The 20,470-nt window shown below is 41.4% G+C and overlaps 1 protein-coding gene across 3 annotated transcripts; it reads right to left on the bottom strand.

Moving 5' to 3' along the window:
* Positions 1–2,459: 2,459 nt before the first annotated feature.
* LOC110530248 (cAMP-responsive element modulator) lies at positions 2,460–19,612 on the bottom strand. Of its 3 annotated transcripts, XM_021613150.3 has the most exons (8): positions 19,457–19,612; positions 16,258–16,378; positions 15,856–15,987; positions 14,959–15,050; positions 12,809–12,951; positions 12,136–12,312; positions 3,900–4,062; positions 2,460–3,531 (listed from the first exon to the last, which is right to left on the bottom strand). In XM_021613150.3, exons 2-8 carry the CDS (start codon positions 16,372–16,374, stop codon positions 3,387–3,389), a joined length of 969 nt encoding a protein of 322 aa, XP_021468825.1. In that variant the 5' UTR covers positions 16,375–16,378; positions 19,457–19,612; the 3' UTR covers positions 2,460–3,386. The 3 variants fall into 3 exon arrangements, with proteins under 3 accessions (XP_021468825.1, XP_021468826.1, XP_021468827.1); XM_021613151.3 differs by lacking the exon at positions 16,258–16,378 and having other exon boundaries at positions 19,457–19,599; XM_021613152.3 differs by lacking the exons at positions 12,136–12,312; positions 12,809–12,951; positions 14,959–15,050; ... (1 more) ...; positions 16,258–16,378; positions 19,457–19,612 and adding an exon at positions 8,210–8,486.
* Positions 19,613–20,470: the final 858 nt, after the last annotated feature.

The following is a 20,470-nucleotide window of genomic DNA, read 5'->3' as shown; positions in this document are numbered from 1 at the left end:
CTGCAGGCTCATCCTGACATGACCCTCCAGCCTGACAATGCCACCAGCCATACTGCTCGTTCTGTGCGTTATTTCCTGCAGGACAGGAACATCAGTGTTCTGCCATGGCCAGCGAAGAGCCCGGATTTCAATCCCATTGAGCACATCTGGGACCTGTTGAATCGGAGGGTGAGGGCTAGGGCCATCCCCCCCAGAAATGTCCAGGAACTTGCAGCTGCCTTGGTGGAAGAATGGGGTAACATCTCACAGCAAAAACGGGCAAATCTGGTGCAGTCCATGAGGAGGAGATGCACTGCAGTACTTAATGCAGCTGGTGGCGACACCAAGATACTGACTGTTACCTTTGATTTTGACCCCCCCCCCCCCCCTTTGTTCAAGGACACATTATTCAATTTGTTAGTCACATGTTTGTGGAACTTGTTCAGTTTGTCTCAGTTGTTGAAGCTTATGTTCATACAAATATTTACACATTAAGTTTGCTGAAAATAAATGCAGTTGACAGTGAGAGGACATTTGTTTTTTTGCCGAGTTTAATTTTGGTCATGTAGTGTATGATAATAATTTGAGTCTCCAATTTACATTTACTATGTTACGTCTTTGAGACCAGGCTGATTTCAGTGGTAAGCCCAAAGACATTGTTTTGAACAGACTTCAGTCTATATAGTGTATAGTTTTCTGACTATGAATCTTACAAACATTTTCACTGCAAATTCCATTTCTGGTATGAACTTTTGGAAATTTTATTAGAAATAGTTGTTTTTTAAAACAATTTACAAACATAGCAGGGATCAATGCGCGCTGTACAACTGGTTAAGAGCTAAACTGTTTGACATGCTCTTCAAATCTATCCAACAACATTTACTGAGATCAATTTTCTTTTTCATCTGATTCGACACCTCACCTGAAATGTATAACCACTGGCATGACAACATACAAAGGACATATACATGTAAACGGAAAGAAAGGTTACCACAAAATTCAAAGCAAGCGGGAGGGTGCAAAATCACGCAAGCAGAACTGGTGTGAGAAAAGAAAATGAAGCGGCTTCATCAGTCAAGTCTGTACTCTCATGGACATTCATTAGCAATATCCTTTAAACAGAGCAGTCATGAACTCTATGCATGTCCCAAATGGCACACTATTCCTTATTTAGTGCACTACTTTTGACCAGGGCCCATAAGACTCACAGTGCTCTATAAAGGGAATAAGGGGCCATTTGGGACACATCCAACCTGTTATTAGAAAGTAATTCACATACATTTTTTTTTTTTACAAAGACAGTCAAAATACCCAAGCATTAGTTCATCAGTACTTTCCGTGGTTGTATTTATTATTTTTTTTAGTTGTTTTTGTTTACATGTGTACAGTATACTGGCACAGCACAGTAATGTTCCAAGACAGACAAAGTGGAGAACGATTGGTGAACCATTCAGTAAACGGAAAATGTAGCCGTTTTGAAAGAGTAGCATAGCAGTAGTCATTTCAACATGGTCTTGGTGAGATAAGATTCCTCAGATGGCTATAAATATATAATTATTTAATTTAAATTCCTCTGAGGGGCATGTCATGTTTATTTTTTTAATTGAACTGTGCCATTTGAAAAGAGCACATCAAGTAAAAGGCATAAAAGGCATTCAATCTTTGCGCGCGTTAACGAGCAACTGCGTAGCCGGGCGCTAAAATAGAACGTGGTTCTATTTGTGATGCTCAACGCGCTGCACTGCAAGTCCTGCCTCTCAAATCTCCTCATTGGATTTTAGGAGCATATACCTATGTGGGTGATTGAAAGATGAACTGAGGTCCACACTCCGGTCGGTTGTAGTAATGGTGTAATGTTGGTTTCCAACCTCCATATGAAGTCTCAAGAAGAAAAAAAGAAGCCTGAAGGAAGGAGGAGAGATGAGGAGAAACAAATTTGGTAGAGGACCTTTCAGGTAAAGAGGACATTCAGCATTTCAGGTAAAATATCAACCCAATGTTTATATCCCAGAACAAATAAGCTAGCAACAGAAAGTTAGCTAGCTAAATTGCCATAAAATGTTTAATGCTTTTTGACCGCACAAGCGCGGTTTGGTCAGCATGTTAGATACATCCTCGACACTGGGTCTTACACATTAATTCAAGTAACACATTAAAAGGCCCAGTGCGGTCAAAAACGAGATTTGCCTATGTTTTAAAATAATTTCAAAACTATGAGGTTGGAATAATGCTGTGAAATTGTCATTTTCTAAATGACAATAATGCCCTTTTAGTGGAAGAGCTGTTTGAAAAAACCATCTGAAATTTCAGCCTGTTTTTGTGGGATGGTGTTTTGGTCTTCCTGGTGGTAAATTAGTTAATGGACCTGTAAGAAACCTCTCTTCCAAACCTCTCTGCCAATAACAGCTCAGACCACTCCCAGACAGCCCAAGCTAATTTCTTGCTTGAGAAATAGCTCTTTGCTAAGAAGCAAATGTTGGTTTATTTTTGACCACTTTAATTGAAAACAATCACAGTAAGGTACTTTATTGTAGCCCAGGAATTAGTTGCTATGGAGATAAAAACGGTTGCATTGGACCTTTAAGTCATAAACATTTTTGAATGGACTCAAATGGCCAAATACAGCATTCCAAAACTTCCAATGATGTAGAAAGTGTATTTACTCGTCACACTTCGTCCTGAAAGAAGAGGTTAATCTCATTTCACAAAGGAATGTTGACAACAGCCAAGATGAGAATAGAAATATAGTAATATAAGAACAACTCTAGCTAGCAATGAAAAGTAAAGATGGGTAGGTTTAGCCTGGTCCTAGATCTATTGGTGCTCTTGCCAACTTGATTGGTTTCATTGTCAAGCCAAACATGACAATAAGTAACAAGGAGTTGGCATGATAGCATAAACAGACTGGCACTTAGGCTAAGGTAGGTTGGCTTGCTGGTGAGTCTGCTTGCACAAACTTGCTGGCTGATAATGAGGCTCTAACGCAGGTCTTTAGCTTTTGCTTCTCCACTGTGGTGAGTCAGTGGTGGTGAGCGTTGTGCCTTCAGGAAGCACATGTACTTCCTTTTTCCTCTGCAGGCTGGCTTCTCATTGGTTGCCTCACTGAAAATAGCAAAAGCAAAACGCGGCTGGGCGACACTTGTGTATTCACTTGCAAGCGCATGAGTGAGGACAGACAGGGGCCTTGGGCCAGAGCAAGACTTGACTTGTGCCCGGAGAGCACAAGCCTATGGCCGCCTGACAACCTCTGATGCAGTATCAAAGTGACTGGGCCTGAAAAAGCGGAGTAGACAGTGAAAGTAGTTTTTGTTCCAGTCTTTTAGATCAGTCAGTCTGTAAACGGAACTATATGAGCCATTTTAGTAGGATCTCTCTCTCCTGGCACAAGGCTGAGTACAGCTACTGAGCTACTCGTTCTTGTGGCAGTAAATGTCCTTTAATGCTCGGAGTTCCTCGATGAGGGTCTTGTTTTGGTTTTCCAGCACGCCCACACGGTTCTCCAAACACCGGACATACTCTTTCTTTTTCCTCCGGCACTCCCGTGCAGCCTCCCTAGAGAAGACAGGGGAAAAGAGATGGTCAGTGGGAGAAATTCCAGCACTCAGCCCCAATCAAAAGTGAACAAATACACCTCAAACGATTCACATAACATCCACTCAACCTTTATTGCTAACCAATTATCAAAAGGGTGCTTTAAAAATCTACAGGAAAGGGAGGAAACCGAAAGATGAGTATGAATGATTTTGAAATCTATTCCTCTTTCTCAGTTGTTAGCCAAATTCAGAGAAATTCAAGTAAAATGTGTGTCTGTGTCCCAAAAGGCACCCTACTCTCTTTTGTGTACTACTTTTGATCAGGGCCTCTGGTCAAATGTAAAGGGAATAGGGTGCCATTTGGGACGCCAACTGCGTCCGTCTCACCTGTTCTTCATGAGGCGGACCTCCCTCTTGCGTGTGACCTCCTCAGTGTGCACCGGGGGGCTGTGCATGGACAGGGAGCCTGGGGACGCAGCCATCACCAGGCCCTGGGGTAGGCCCGAAGTGGGCGAACGCAGCTGGTACGCTGGCATATCTCCAGTGGCAGCTAGAAAACACAGACAGAACGTTTTGATAGTAATTCACTTGCACAGAGAGACAGACAGGACATCGGAATACAAATTCTCACTTGTAATGACCACCTGTACTTAGCTTGCTGGGTGAAAATCAAGTACTGTATTTTTTAACTCAATCCTTCAAATCACAAAGATTACTCATCTATCTATTTACAGGATAAGCAACTGTAAATTAGACGAACACAAAATACAAATAAAGTAGATGGGAATCCTTTTAACGGCAAAAAAAACAACTGACCACTCTTTCTATTAAAATGACCAGACAATCCAGGATTCCAACAGACACAAATTAACTAAGCAAAACAAACCTAATTTAAAATGGTCATTTTTCTACAGACAGATTTAAGATCACAGCACAGCTGCCAAATTAGGGAGTAGTTCTGAGTAGTTCTGTCAAATCTGTATTGGGAGAGTGTGAGAATTCATCTCAAATGGCACCCTATTCCCTCTGGGCCCTGGTCAAAAGTAGTGCACTATAAAGGGAATATGGTGCCATTTGGGATGCATTCAGAGCGTGATCCATGAGGAGAGCCAGGAACCCTCACCTTTGACCCCTCTGTAAAAAGATTAACCAATGGCCTGTGACTTAACACCAACAACCAGGATTGAGAGACAATCACCTTGCCCAACACAGTAGGCCTAACTCAATTAAAAACCATTTCACTGATTGGTTGTCATAAGCTGCTTGTTCAGAGGTTTTTTATGTAACCAGTGTTCTTGTCTTTGTCAGATTATCAACGTGCACATTGCCATTAAAGAATAGAGAGGATATTGGCTTTATAGGCGATGGTGGGGGGGATTAATTACTACAATTATGTGAATACAATTGTCATTATCTGGTTACTGGGTGGATAACTGCCATCAAAAGTGAAAGAAGAGACAGCCTCACTGATAGCAGCCTACATTATTTGGTGATGATTAATTTAAAAACTATTTCAAAGTACAAAGAAATCCAAGAGTTGCCAAGGGGTAGTCTAGTGGTAGTGCTGCCGCCCCTGAACCAAATATGCCCTGGAATGAGTAGGTGTCTCTTGACTGGTACTGTACTTTTGACACATTTTTTTAAATACATACAAAATACATATATATTTTAAATCTGAGGATGACACATAAAAGCGTAAAATACACTTATTTCCAATGTGCTCCTTGGTGTAGAAATTGAGATTCTCATCCGATCGCTGGTATTTTGATAAATACCATTCTAATCTCTTCTAATAGTAACTGCAACGTAACTACAGGAGAGAAAAAACTAAAGATGTTTGTCACAAACTATCATCATGCTTACAGTGCCTTCAGAAAGTATTCACAACCCTTGACTTTTTCCACATTTTGTGTTACAACCCAATTTAAAATTGATTAAATTTAGATTTTGTGTCACTGGCCTACACATAATACCCCATAATGTCAAAGTGTAATTATGTTTTCATATTTACAAATGCATCGCAGTGCTTGAGGTGTCACCACAGACCCGGGTTTGATCCCAGGCTGTGCCACAGCCTGCTGTGACTGGGAGACCCATGAGGCGGTGCACAATTGGCCCAGTGTTGTCTGGGTAAAGGGAATGTTTGGCCGGCCAAGATTTCCTTGTCCCATCGCGCTCTAGCGACTCCCTGTAGCGGGCCGGGCACCTGCAAGCTGACTTCGGTCGGTGTTTCCTCCGAGTTAAGCAAGCAGTGTTTCAAGAAGCAGTGTGGCTTGGCAGGGTCGTGTTTCGGAGGACGCATGGCTTGGAGGACAACCTTTGCTCCTCCCAAGTCCGTAGGGGTTGCAGCGAAGGGACAAGACTAACTACCAATTGGGTATCACGAAATTGGGGAGAAAAAGGGCAAGATTTTTTTTTAAATAATTTTTTTAAACTAAAAGCTGAAATTATCTTGAGTCAATAAGTATTCAACCCCTTTGTTATGGCAAAACGAAATAAGTTCAGGCGTAAAAATGTTCTTAACAAGTCACATAAGTTGCATGGACTCACTCTGTGTACAATAATAGTGTTTAACATGATATTTGAATGACTACCCCATCTCTGTACTCCACATACAGATATTTGTAAGGTCCCTCAGTCGAGCAGTGAATTTCAAACAGATTCAACCACAAAGACCAGGGAGGTTTTTCCAATGCCTCGCAAAGAACGGCATCTATTGGGAGATGGGTAAAAATAGCAAAAAGCAGACATCGAATATCCCTTTGAGCATGGTGAAGTTATTAATTACACTTTGGATGGTGTACCAATACACCCAGTCACTACAAAGAGACAGGTGTCCTTTCTAATTCAGTTGCAGGAGAGGAAGGAAACCACTCAGGGATTTCAGCATGAGGCCTATGGTGACTTTAAAACAGTTACACAGTTTAATGGCTGATATGTGAAAACTGAGGATGGATTAACAACATTCTAGTTACTCCACAATACTAACCTAAATGACAGAGTGAAGAATGAAAAGAAGGAAACCTGTACAGAATAAAAATATTCCAAAACAATAATCCTGTTTGCAAGGCACTAAAGTAAAACTGCAAAAAATGTGGCAAAGAAATGAACTTTGACCTGAATAAAGTGTTATGTTTGGGGCAGATCCAACACAACACACACAGAGTACCACTCTTCATATTTTCAAGCATGGAGGTGGCTGCATCATGTTATGGGTGTTGTCATAGATTAGGGATTTTTGGAGGATAAAGAGACACAGAATAGAGCTAAGCACAGGAAAAATCCTAGAGGAAAACCTTGTTCAGTTTGCTTTCCAACAGACACTGGGAGACAAATTAACCTTTCAGCAGGACAATAACCTAAAACAATGGAGATGTTTACCAAGACTACATTGAATGTTCCTGATATGCCTAATTACAGTTTTAAATTTGGATTATCATCTGCAAAAAAATCAACAAACAACTTGACAGAGCTTGAAGAATTGTTTAAAGAATAAGGTGATTCTAACATGTACTAACTTAGGCGTGTGAATACTTATGTAAATGAGACATTTCAGTATTTCATTTTCAATACATTTGTAAAAATGTCTAAAAACATATTTTCACTTTGTCATTGGATATTGTGTGTAGATTGGTAAGATTTTTTTTTTAATCAATTTTGAATTCAGGCTGTATAACAACGTGGAATAAATCAAGGGGTATGAATACTTTCTGAAGGAACCTATATGGCAAGAACAAACCACTTATACAAAACAACTATGCTTTCACAAAACAAAATTGGTAACATTTATGACTTGATAAAAGCCCAAATGCTACCACTGCACTAGTGTTTTAACGCATAAGTGAGCAAGCATCAGCCTGCAGATGTGAGGGGCTACACCAGGCTGAGCTCTTCTCTCTCTGTCGTCATCTGAGTGGATTACTAAAACTGGCATCGCCTACGCTGTGCTCACTGCTCTCAGAGGGCTCTGTTCTGTCTGTAGCCTAATCACAGCATGACTCCCTGCTGACGTCAATCTGGGTCTCACTCGACACATTTTCATTTCCCTGCCCAGATCTGCTTCCAGGAAACCGGATTGACGTCAACACACATCCACCACCCCTCACCCTCGCTGATCCAGAGAAGCATTCTGTTTGAGCATTTCAGGGGGCAGGCAGACCGGTACCGGCGGATTGAGCAAGCAAACCAAACACTTACCGCCTTGTTCGGTCAACAGTTATGTCTAGCTTTTCACTACAGGAATGTTGAATGGTAATTATACAGTCCTCTTGCAAGGTGTTCAAGTCTCAGAAAGAACTGTGGGCAATGTGCCTCTGGGGTAGCTAGCTATTAACCCTCAGTCAGTGCAGTTTGCTATTGGTTTCCTCTGTTCCCTTAAAAACACTCAGTATCTTGAGAAAATACTCTGAAGACTCCAAGCAAACCTTTGGTAGACTACATACACGTTTTTATCAATGCTTAAAAGTTCTGTAAAGACATTTAACCAACCCAACTTTAAATTCATTCCTCCCAAAAACAAAATGTATCAAAATGATGTATTTAGCCGTCGAAATATAGACAATGCAGATAGATTGATATCTGAATTGTACAACAACGCAGCTATACATTTTCAATTACTGCCAGCATGCAACATTTCATTTTCTATGAAAGTCTGAGAAACACTTAGAAAGGAAAACTTAAAAACGACAGTTCCATACCTGATTCAGTCTCATCTCCAGTAACAGCCATATATTCTACTCTAGCACAGGCTCCACAGAACCAGACACTTTCTCTGTCTTTATTAGACTGTGTCTTTCTATCTGCCTGTGTGTGTCTCGCTCTGCCTGCTCTCTACATGGAGGGGTCACCCATCAACTTTGCACAAAATTACAATTAGGGACATTGACATCACAATGACATCACCGGCCCTGCTGAAGTCAATAAGACATTCTGCCTCTAGGCCCCTCCCCCTGCTCTTCTCCTGGATCAAATGCTAAAGTGGAGCAACACAATGCAGCGAGGCAGGGGGGAGGGAGGGAAAGACGCAGGGAGGGCTAGCTGGATATTTTTAGACCCTATGACGCAACTAGGCAACGGAGATCAAACAGGAGGTTAGTGTGCCCAAATAACAGCAGTCGTAGTACTAATGTGAGCACTGGGGATTGGCTTTTACTACTTGTTAGGATTATATGATTTAAGGTTTTTCATCTGTTTCTCTGGAAAATAAGTCCAGCTGTAAAGAAGTACCATTGAAATACAGGGAAACTGACATTTAAGGGAAACCATTACAATGCTCTATCTAAACTAAATGCTCTATGAACTATCTAAAACCATTACTATACACTACCATTCAAAAGTTTGGAGTCACTTAGAAATGTCCTTGTTTTTGAAAGAAAAGCACATTTTTCATCCATTAATATAATATCAAATTGATCAGAAATACAGTGCAGACATTGTTAATGTTGTAAATGACTATTGTAGCTGGAAACGGCTGATTTTTTATGTTATATCTACATAGGCGTACAGAGGCCTATTTTCAGCAACCATCACTCCTGTGTTCCAATGGCACATTGTGTTAGCTAATCCAAGTTTATCATTTTAAAAAGGCTAATTGATCATTAGAAAACCCTTTTGCAATTATGTTAGCACAGCTGAAAACTGTTGTGCTAATTAAAGAAGCAATAAAACTGTCCTTTTTAGACTAACGGGGTATATAGAGCATCAGCATTTGTGGGTTTGATTACAGGCTCAAAATGGCCAGAAACAAATAACTTTCTTCTGAAACTCGTCAGTCTATTCTTGTTCTGAGAAATGAAGGCTATTCCATGCGAGAAATTGCCAAGACACTGAAGATCTCGTACAACGCTGTGTACTACTCCCTTCACAGAACAGCGCAAAATGTATCTAACCAGAATAAAAAGAGGAATGGGAGGCCCTGGTGCACAACTGAGCAAGAGGACAAGTACATTAGAGTATCTAGTTTGAGAAACAGACGCCTGACAAGTTCTCAACTGGCAGCTTCATTAAATAGTACCCGCAGTGTCAAAAGTGAAGAGGCGACTCCGGGATGCTGGCCTTTTAAATGGACAGAAATGTTAGCTTTTCTTTCAAGAACAAGGACATTTCTAAGTGACCCCAAACTTTTGATCAGTAGTGTATACTCTATTGTTAAATCATGACACTGGTTGCATAGTACTGTAAGTAACATTACAGGGTCAACCAACCATGCTTGACATTTCTTTGAGAAAAACTAGTCATGCTCCAGCCACTTAGAGAGCCTTCTTCTGTTCTTCTGCTAAATGAATGCAAACCCATGACTTAATGAATCACACTATTTCAATGTAGTCTAATGAAATAACTAGAAAGCCTAAGGACAGAAAGACCAGATGGTTATAAAGTTCAGACTGCGTCCAAAATGTGAACCCTATTACCCATGGGTCCTGGTCAAAAGTATTGCATTATATAGGGCAGTGTTCCCAAACTGGGGGCCATCAGGCCGAATTTGGCTTTCAGGTGATTTTATTTGGCCACCTAAGTTCTGAGCATTTTTTTGTTTAATTGATATTTTAATAAAAAAACATTTAGTTGCTAGACATAAAAGACTGAAAACACCAGCAAAGCAAATGGGCTAGTCAGTCCGAGTCACGGAAGGGCTAGTCGGTCCGAGTCACGGATGGGCTAGTCGGTCCGAGTCACGGGTGGGCTAGTCGGTCCGAGTCACGGGTAGGCTAGTCGGTCCGAGTCACGGGTGGGCTAGTCGGTCCGAGTCACGGGTGGGCTAGTCGGTCCTTGTCACGGATGGGCTAGTCGGTCCTTGTCACGGATGGGCTAGTCGGTCCTTGTCACGGATGGGCTAGTCGGTCCTTGTCACGGATGGGCTAGTCGGTCCTTGTCACGGATGGGCTATTGCAGCAGACGACCACACACCGGGTTCCACTCCTATTAGCTAAAAACAAGAAGAAGCGGCTCCAGTGGGCACGTGATCACCAACACTGGACAATAAAATAAAAACATCCTGATTTAGGGAACAGCATGCCATTTGGGACATAAAGAGTTTGGAGTTCATGTAGCCCTTTACACTCATACCCGTCCGTGTTCAGGTTGAAAAAGGCAAATTTGGGCACTGATTAGTAACCAAATTGAAACGCAGTGGCTGTACAGTAACAAACTATGTATGACATCAGAGCTCAGGCTCTGTGCTTCACAGTGCTGTATGGGTTTTGACTGACAAGCCATTCTGAACTTGAGCACCGCACACAACAAGAAGTTGCCCCCATCCCTCCTGCTAATGGGGCAACTTTTGCAGATTTTGGGTTGTCTGAGTGAGGGAAATCCTGTAAATGAAAAGGGCTCTATGTATTTTGGAGACATATAGGATTAGTATAAATACCACTGATGTCATACAAGCAGGCCAAACACTGTGATTCCAAATGTGCATTTCACATTTCCATATCATAAAACTCATGTCATGTTTTTATTTTACCTTTATTTAACTAGAAAAGTCAGTTAAGAACAAATTATTATTTTCAATGACGGCCTAGGAACAGTGGGTTAACTGCCTGTTCAGGGGCAGGACAACAGATTTGTACCTTGTCAGCTCGGGGATTTGAACTTGCAACCTTTCGGTTACTAGCAACACTCTAACCACTAGGCTACCCTAGTGGTTAGAGGGCTATCCTGTCGCCCACTAGGGTACCCTAGTGGTTAGAGGGCTATCCTGTCGCCCACTAGGCTACCCTAGTGGTTAGAGGGCTATCCTTTCACCCACTAGGCTACCCTGATCACTATGTTTGATGTACAGTTACAAGATGACATGGCGTCAAACCCTGGGTTGTTCTGAACAGAATGAGCCTGTTTGCCTGTTGTGAAGAGAATTCACTGCGGAACACCTGAAGGCACTCATGACTCCTTTCTATGCACACCAAAATAACGATCCGTTTCTCTGAATTGCCTTGTAAAAGCCTAACACTAAGATTTATTTGATCATTTAGATAGCCATGTTGGCAATAGAACAATTTTAAATAATTCCTACCTGACCCAGATTGTGTTTTTGGATTGAGTAAACAACGACAGTAATTGTGTGATAGTGGGGATGCAGGGTTGTGTTCTAAACAAAAACACTACAAGTGTGCTTGCTCTAGTCCTTCAACGGCACAGCTAAAAGAGCTCCAAAAAGTACCTTAGTGTTGAAGACTTCTTTGAGTCATAAAAGTGCATTGAAATTACTTAGGAACTGTGTACTTTGGAGAGATGTGTGTCCACTTGGAGACACCAGTTAGTCCTCTCACTCAAACCCTTATCTTGCACCTACCCCACATGTTCCAGGAATATTCTTATCATGTTACTGAATGTATCCACAGTATTTTCAGATTTCGTTATCAACAAATATGGTGAAAAGTACAGTAAACGTAAAATGCACATAAAATCAACATTGTAGTGTTTGGATTCAGTCTTGTGTCAGGTGAACTGTTGTGTCCTCAACTTTGGTCTCATAATTTTCCCATAATCTCCAAATTGTTCCCTTTCAATTGCGACCATGCGTATGTATATGCTTTTCATATTTCCTCTGTAAGAAACAGTTTAATTTAGACGTATCCACATAAGACAATTCCCACGAGTGTAAAGGGTTCAGTTCAGTTCTTACCTTGTATCACCATCTGGCCACCTTGCACAGAGAATAACTGCTGTCCAGAGTCCCCTGCCTGGGCTGCGTACTGCAGGATCTGGGTACCAGAGTTGGACATGGCCAGCGACTGTACACCCTGGAGGCCCTCACTGCCTGGGCTGGCTATCTGGATGGCTCCCCCCTGGGTGATGGCAACTGAGGAGGGACACGCGTTTTTAGAAGGGTTACTCAGAGGTATATGTGGATGTTAGTGTGAATCTAAAGAAGGTACCAAAACATGAATAATCAATGTGCAGAAGTAAAAGGGTGTGGGAGTTTATTTTGTCAACGAGGGACAAAAGTCGCATGCAGTTCTGCATTTTTGACCACTGCGACAAATAGCTCATTACTGTTATCAGCCGTTTCTAAGCAGCACCTTTCGATCTATTAGATTAGATGTTTTCTTCAAATATAAAAAAGTACTGTACTTTATGGATGGTAAGGTTGGGTGACTGGCTTATTGATGCATGAATTTAGCCTCCACAATGAATCCTTAGTTTAAGATCTCTTACACAATAACACAAAGTGGATATAGAACTTAATGTCACAATAGTGAGTGCACGTCAACATTTACACCATAGTTGCGTACCAACTATGGCAACCTATTCCTTGTATAGTGCACCACTTTTGACCAGAGCCTAATGAAACTCACTGTATTGGCCACAGCTGGTCTGATAGATTGAAGTTGGAACTTGAACTGAAGAGACACTGGAGGGTGGAACCTCATCTTCAGGGTTCTCCTCCTCAATTCTTGGAATTGAGGAGGAATCCGTTGATAGTTCATTGAGGATTTTTCTGAAGGAAAGAGGAAAGCACGTAATAAACTACTCTGCTTGGATTGCTTTGAAATGTCAATGGTTATACAGTGCCTTTGGAAAGTATTCAGACCCCTAGACTTTCTCCACATTTTGTTACATTACAGCCTTATTCTAAAATTGATTCCCTTAATAAAAATCCTCAGCAATATACACACAATACCCCATAATGAAAGTGAAAACACGCCTTTAGAAATGTTTGCAAAAGTATTCAAAATAAAAACAGAAATACCTTATTTACATAACCCTTTGCTATTGAGCTCAGGTGCATCCTGTTTCCATTGATCATCCTTGAGATATTTCTACAACTTGGAGTCCACCTGTGGCTCCCGAATGGCGCAGCGGTCTAAGGCACTGCATCTAAGTTCAAGAGGAGTCACTACAGTCCCTGGTTTGAATCCAGGATGTGATTGGGAGTCCCATAGTGCGGTGCGCGTTTGGCCGGGGTAGGCCATCATTGTAAATAAGAGTTTGTTCTTAACTGACTAGTTAAAAAAAAAAAAAAAATTGTTTGGACATGATTAAGAAAGGCACACATCTGTCTATATAAGGTCCCACAGTTGACAGTGCATGTCAGAGCAAAAACCAAGCTCAGAGACAGGATTGTGTTGAGGCTGGGGAAGGGTACCAAAACATGTCTGCAGCATTGAAGGTCCCCAAGAACACAGTGGCCTCCAACAAGTTTGGAACCACCAAGACTGGCTGCCCGGCCAAACTGAGCAATCGGGGGAGGCCTTGGTCAGGGATGTGTCCAAGAATCTGATGGTCACTCTGACAGCGCTCTAGAGTTCCTTTGTGGAGACGGGAGAACCTTTCCAGAAGGACAACAATCTCTGCAGCACTCTACCAATCAGGCCTATATGGTAGAGTGGCCAGACGGAAGCCACTCCTCACTAAAAGGCACATGACAGACTGCTTGGAGTTTGCCAAACGGCACCTAAAGTCTCTCAGACCATGAGATTCTCTGGTCTGATTAAACCAAAATTCAACACTTTGGCATGAATGCCGAGTGTCACGTCTGGAGGAAACCTAGCACCATCCACACGGTGAAGAATGGTGCATCACACTGTGGGGATTTCTTTCATTGGCATGGACTGGGAGACTAGTCAGGATCGAGGCAAAGATGAACGGAGCAAAGTACAGAGAGATCCTGCTCCAGAGCGCTCAGGACTTCAAAATGGGGCGAAGGTTCACCTTCCAACAGGAAGCACACAGCCAAGACAACGCAGCCAAGACAACGCAGGAGTGGCTTCCTTGAGTGGCCCAGCCAGAGCCTAGACTTGAACCCAATCAAACATCTCTGGAGAGACCTGAAAATAGCTGTGCAGCGATGCTCCTCATCCAACCTGACAGAGGGGAATGGGAGAAACCCCAAATACAGGTGTACCAAGCATGTATCATCATAGTGAAACTCAGACTCTAGGCTGTAATTGCTGCCAAAGGTGCTTCATCAAAGTACTGAGTAAAGGTTCTGAATACTTATTTAAATGTAATATTATATTTTTTCAAATTTGTTAAAATATGTTTTTACTTTGTCATTATGGGGTATTGTGAGTAGATTGAGGATATTTTGTGTTTTTAATCAATTTTATAATAAGGCTGTAACATATCAAAATGTGGAAAAGGTCAAGCGGTCTGAATACTTTCCGATTGAACTGTATATCAAAATGTTGTCATTTAGCAGATGCTCTTATTGCTCCTGGAGGTCGCTCTGGATTAGGGTTAAGTGCCTTGTTGAAGAGCACAGACATTTTTTTACCTAGTCGGATCGGGTATTCAAACCAGTGACCTTTTGGCCCAACACTCCTAACCGCTACACTACGTGCTGCCCCAAATATATAAACTTACACCCTGTTCCATTTATAGTGCCCTACTTTTAACCAGGGCCCATAGATATCTGGTCAAAAGTAATACGCTATATAGGGAATAAGGTGTCCTTTGGGACACATACAATTTTTATATTTGCAATGTTTTCATGTCTGCCTACCGATAAGATGGGCGTCTTGAGAGAATCTCTCTTCTTTTCTGTGTGTCTGTGACTGCCGACTCCCCACCTTCAAGCCCAGCTATAGAGGTGATCTGGAGCAAAAAAAAGTAATGCATAGACACTGTGTAGGGCCACCTCCCTCCATTTTAAAATACCTTACTGAATACTGAAACATAAGTCTTTCCAAAACAGTATAAATCTCAGGTTGTGTCCCAAATAACACCCTATTGCCCTATTCACATGGCTCTAGTCAAAGGTAGTGCACTATAGGGAATAGAGTGCCATTTGTGACTCATTCTTTGTTGGGGAGTGTGATTTAGAGAAAAAAAAGGAAAATGAGCGTGACGTGCTGATTTGTCGAATGCAAGCAGACAGCGTGTTTTCTAAGAGACTGCCAGACACAATACAACATCCGGTGCATGAAGGTCAAACTGATTAGCTTAAATGACAGATTCCATTTCTCAGACAAGGCCAATTAAGAGAAATTGCTGCATTAGAGCCAGAACACCCACACCTGTAGATGTGAAGTTACCCTTTGTTACATCCTTGGCATCACTGATACACAACATCAGAAACTACTAGCCTGGCCCCAGATATGTCTGTGCTCTTCCTAACTCCATTGCTGTCATTATCAACGACATGACAAAGAGTGACAAGAATTTGGCATGATGGGACAGACTGGCACTCAGGTTAACAAACTACAGCTACAAGTCCCTAAAACCATTCTGGAATTGTTCTATGGGGAAAAAAACGAACTACTGAATTACTGTATTGAGCCAAGACGAGTGACCCTTGAGGCTGCATCCCCAATGACAAAAGTAGTGAACTATAGGGAAGGAGATGCAAGTTGGGACCCAACCTGAGGGTATAAGGAAGGGATGGAGCTCTAGTAGCTACCTGTACAGTCTGCATCTGTGGTGACTGGATGACAGAGGCCTGAGGAGCCTGGATAACAGCCTGGACCTGAACTGTCTGCTCAACAGGTAACTGCACCACTGTCATGCCAGCGGAGTCTCCTGTTCCGGAAACCTGGAGAAAAACAAGAGACGTTCAATTGTTTTACTACCTATTAACAATATTTGAGAAAAGGATGCTCCAGCATCAGTGTTTCTAAATTAGCTTGTTTGTGCCATCATGCCAACTCCTTGTCATTTATTGTTGTGTTTGGCTTGACAATGAGAAATGGAGTTAGCAAGAGCACCAACATAACTGGGACCAGGCTTTAGACCCTGATGCATCTCTGAATATAAGAGTGATGAGTGATAATGGCCACAACACACACTACACAAAAGGTGCTACCTGAGTAAGTACAGCAGTTGGTGAGTTGGATTCGCTCTGACTTGGTTCTTCATCAGACAGAGAGTAATCAACACTTCCATCCTGCTGTGATGACGCAACCGCTGTGTCCATGGTCATCGGACTGGATATGTCAGGAAATTGAGCACAATTGAAGGGGAAGTTCACAATTTTTTCATGTATCCTTATTTTCACTCTTCCTGTAGCTTGTAGTTGATTAATTTATATTTTTTATGTTTTGTATCATTACAAAGGAAATTGGTTGTCACATTTTTCTGAGTGATCACTTGGAATTGACTATAAAGCATATTAAGAAAACACTCCACACCAACTCATATTACATCAAAATCTCATTCTAAATTGTGTCTGCACTCAATAAAAAATTCCACTGTGCCATGAATCCATATTTCAATGAAAAAGATCTATTAAACTACAACAAAAATGTGTAGGGTATTACTGAGCAATTAACCAAAATGTTGGTTATTTTTTTGTTTTTAAACAACTAATTGAGCAACGTAGGTTCAATTACTTAAATTCCATTTAAAAAAAAATCTGTGCTCTCGGTGCAGTTTCTTTAGAGATAATCAGATCAAGCCTGAACTGTGCGATGTAGTACAGAGTTGCAGTTTCCAACAGACCAATATTCTAAATAGTTGAGCGCAGAAAACGTGGTAATTAACTACAATGACCATAATCCATTGTTCGCCCACCTACTTGTCCAGTCTGTGGAGCAGACAGGGAGAGAGAATGTGCGATCAAGAGGGATAGAAATAAGTTGCTTCGCGAGGTATCTTTACCTTAAAAATACATGATCTAAGTGATTGATAGTTGGTATTCAGCAGTCATAAAAGTATGCCTCATTTACTTTGAAGAACTACTAAAACGGTGATTTTGTCAAACATCATAGGCAGCAGCTCTATAGAGATGATGACTTGGAATGAAATAAAACAAATGTGATATACACAACTGAAACATTTTATTAAAGTAAAGTGATTAAAATGGTTAATAAGTGATCAGCAGTAATGGACAGTCACTACAAAGGTCGTTGGATCGAATCCCCGAGCTGACAAGGTAAAAATCTGTCGTTCTGCCTCTTAGCAACTCAGTTACCCCCTGTTCCCCGGGCGCCAAAGAAGTGGATGTTGATGAAGGCAGCCCCCCGCGCCTCTCTGATTCAGAGAGATCGGGTTAAATACGGAAGACACATTTCAGTTGTACAACTGACTAGGTATCCCCCTTTCCCATCATGGGACTTTTATTAATTAGTTTTATTCAGCATTCAATCCACATAAAAATAAATAAATAAATAAAAACCAAAAAAAAGCACTAATCACTTTTCACTTGCGCAGTGACATTAAGAATGGAATTCTGTAATGAGTTGGTTTGGAACATTGCCAAAACATGTAGCACCCACCTGGGTGATGCCATGGCTGCTGAAAAGTGCACAAAAAGCCACCCTAATAGATGATTATATAAGAACAAATGATGCTCCCTTTGGGAAATGCAAGTCTAAGACTATTTCAATATTATATCATTAGATTAAAGCAATTCATGTTGTCATTTGTACAGAACAACTGCCTGATTACTCAAAAACTGTGCTGGTTGATTGGCTTGCCATCAAAATCAAATCAAATTTTATTGGTCACATACACATGGTTAGCAGATGTTAATGCGAGTGTAGCAAAATGCTTGTGCTTCTAGTTCCGACCATGCAGTAATATCTAACAAGTAATCTAACAATTTCACAACAACTACCTTATACACACAAGTGTAAAGGAATGCATAAGAATATGTAACAGAACTGTTAGCACATTTGTTTTATTTAACTAGGCAAATCAGTTAAGAACAAATTTGTATTTACAATGACGGCCTACCCCGGTCAAAACCTAACCCAGACGACGCTGGGTCAATTGCGCACCGCCCTATGGGACTCCCAATCACAGCCAGTTGTGATACAGCCTGGATTTGAACAAGGGTCTGTAGTGACGCCTCTTGCACTGAGATGCAGTACATTAGATCGCTACGCCACTTGGGAGGCCATTAGTTAAAGTATTGTGTTAGGGTCCTCCTGTGCTGTAAACATATTGATTAAACTGGGATACACACTTTAAAGAAACACAAGGAATGCCTAGTGTCTTTGCATGTTGGAGAACAAATGCAATCAATTCGAGGGCTTTTGATTAAGTTACAAGTGGCCTACTGTCACTACAGAACAAACCCCTTCAGTGACAATGCATTACATGAAACACATAAACGTTTGATTTAATTCAAATTAATATATTCAATTAAACATTGTGTTAAACGTGATTGTTGCGTTTGCTTGGTTCATGTTTTCCATTTTTTATGGTGCTTTCAGGTCAACTGGGACCTCCGGGGGGAAAAACGAGTTCTAAAACATGAAGTCGGTGATCTTCAGGTCGGAGCGCTATAAAGAAACCAGGGTTTCTGAGTTGGAATTCCGAGTTGGATAACCGTTCCAAAAGATTTTCCCCAGTCAGAGCTGTGCCCCCCGGAAAAACTCCCATGTAGCAAAGACAGCCGCATGCCTGTCTGAATACAAAAGGGGAGGGTCCAGAGTTTCGAAGCTGTCACTCTGAAATTGTTCATTTGTAGCGAGCTAGCTTATAACATCTGTAGCCATATTCAGCACCTAAACCAGATATACTTTGGGTACATTTATTAACAGGGTATTTTTTTTTCGTAAGCTGGCTTTACTAACGTTACCTTTCCAAAAAATTGAACGCGAAGTAGCGTAATTTATGCAGCTGAAGACAAACGCTCAAGAGAAACTGCGATGTAACACCGAAAAGCATGAAATGTGGATAGCAAACGTTATTTCTCACGTAACTAACGTTAGCTAGTAGCAGACAGCTTATAGTTTTTCTTAAAGTAATACGGACGCTGGCTGGCAAGCCAATTCACTCTGTCTATGCCAGTTTAACGTTAGTTAGCAAGCGAGCAAACTGTTCCATTCGTGTCAATGCATAAAGTAGTTCAGCTGGCTAACACACAGGAAGGAGATTGTCCACGTAACCAGAGCTAGCAACTAGCTTTAGCTAACATTGTCATTAGCCTGTAGATTCAACTGACAAATTGGAAGTTTGTCCATGCGTCATTGTAAACGGTGATCTTTCTGTTTTGTTGGCTCTACTTTTTTTCTTCAGAACGAGTCCCACGACTAGTCTACCGTGTAATAACTTACCAAAGTTTTACGTAGTCAGACTCGTCACTAATTATGGTAGGAGTGGATGGCTCGACCCTCTGCCCACGTATTCCCCACGTCAGTCTTGATGATGCAGTGCTAAAATGTCGACCAAGCGCTCGTCCTCTCCAACTGAACACCACAGGGGAAAAAACTACACATGGGAGGAGCTTTACACATTACTGTAGATTGAGGACAACAAATATAATTTCTCTACAATTGTATGACTCTAGACAGCAATGTACTGCACGACTCGTAAAAACATGTTATAATTAACTTATATTTAACCTTTTTGATACCGTATATCAAAATCAATAGGTTACTGACAAAGTGAAAAATACGTTTAAAGAGTAGACCAAGCATTCTGTAATTATCTCATCCATCCCATATGCACAGTAACGTTACACACTAAATAGTTTGACATGTATATTTTGTTCATATTTTGGAGGCCTAACCTGTTACGTACAGTATTTAGATATTACCCAAATGTGCCATCTAGTGGTTGTAAAGGAGAAGAAAACACTGCATTGGAAATGTAAGTTACTATTTATATAGCGAATTGGTAATGGCGTATTTTTACAGGCACTGACTCCGCCATTCGTTGGACAAAGCCTATGGGGGAAATTAATGGCGTTTTTGTAGGGTATTTGGATAAACGCCGAAAATAAGGTTTGAGAACACAGGCTTATGTTTCGTATTATGAGATAATCGCCTAACGTCACTTTTTGTGAATTTTGAAGAATTGAATGTGTAACCTTTAATTAACTAGGCAAGCCAGTTAAGAACACATTCGTATTTACAATGGACGGCCAAGCCCGGACGACACTGGGCCAATTGTGGGACTCCCAATCACGGCCGATTGTGAAACAGCCTGGACACGAACTAGGGTGTCTGTTGTGACGCCACAATAGACAATGGACCTGACCGACAGCTCAGAACTTCTGCTCTTTTCTGTCCATAAAAAAACATGGATTGCTGGAAGAGGCAAGCAATGAAGGAAGGAGGGAGTGGTGG

Source organism: Oncorhynchus mykiss, chromosome 8, assembly GCF_057628025.1.
Source record: "Oncorhynchus mykiss isolate SJ-2025 chromosome 8, ASM5762802v1, whole genome shotgun sequence".
Lineage (NCBI taxonomy): Eukaryota > Metazoa > Chordata > Actinopteri > Salmoniformes > Salmonidae > Oncorhynchus > Oncorhynchus mykiss.
The sequence above is the reverse complement of the archived record's forward strand: the minus strand, read 5'-3'. Positions and strand labels throughout refer to the sequence as shown.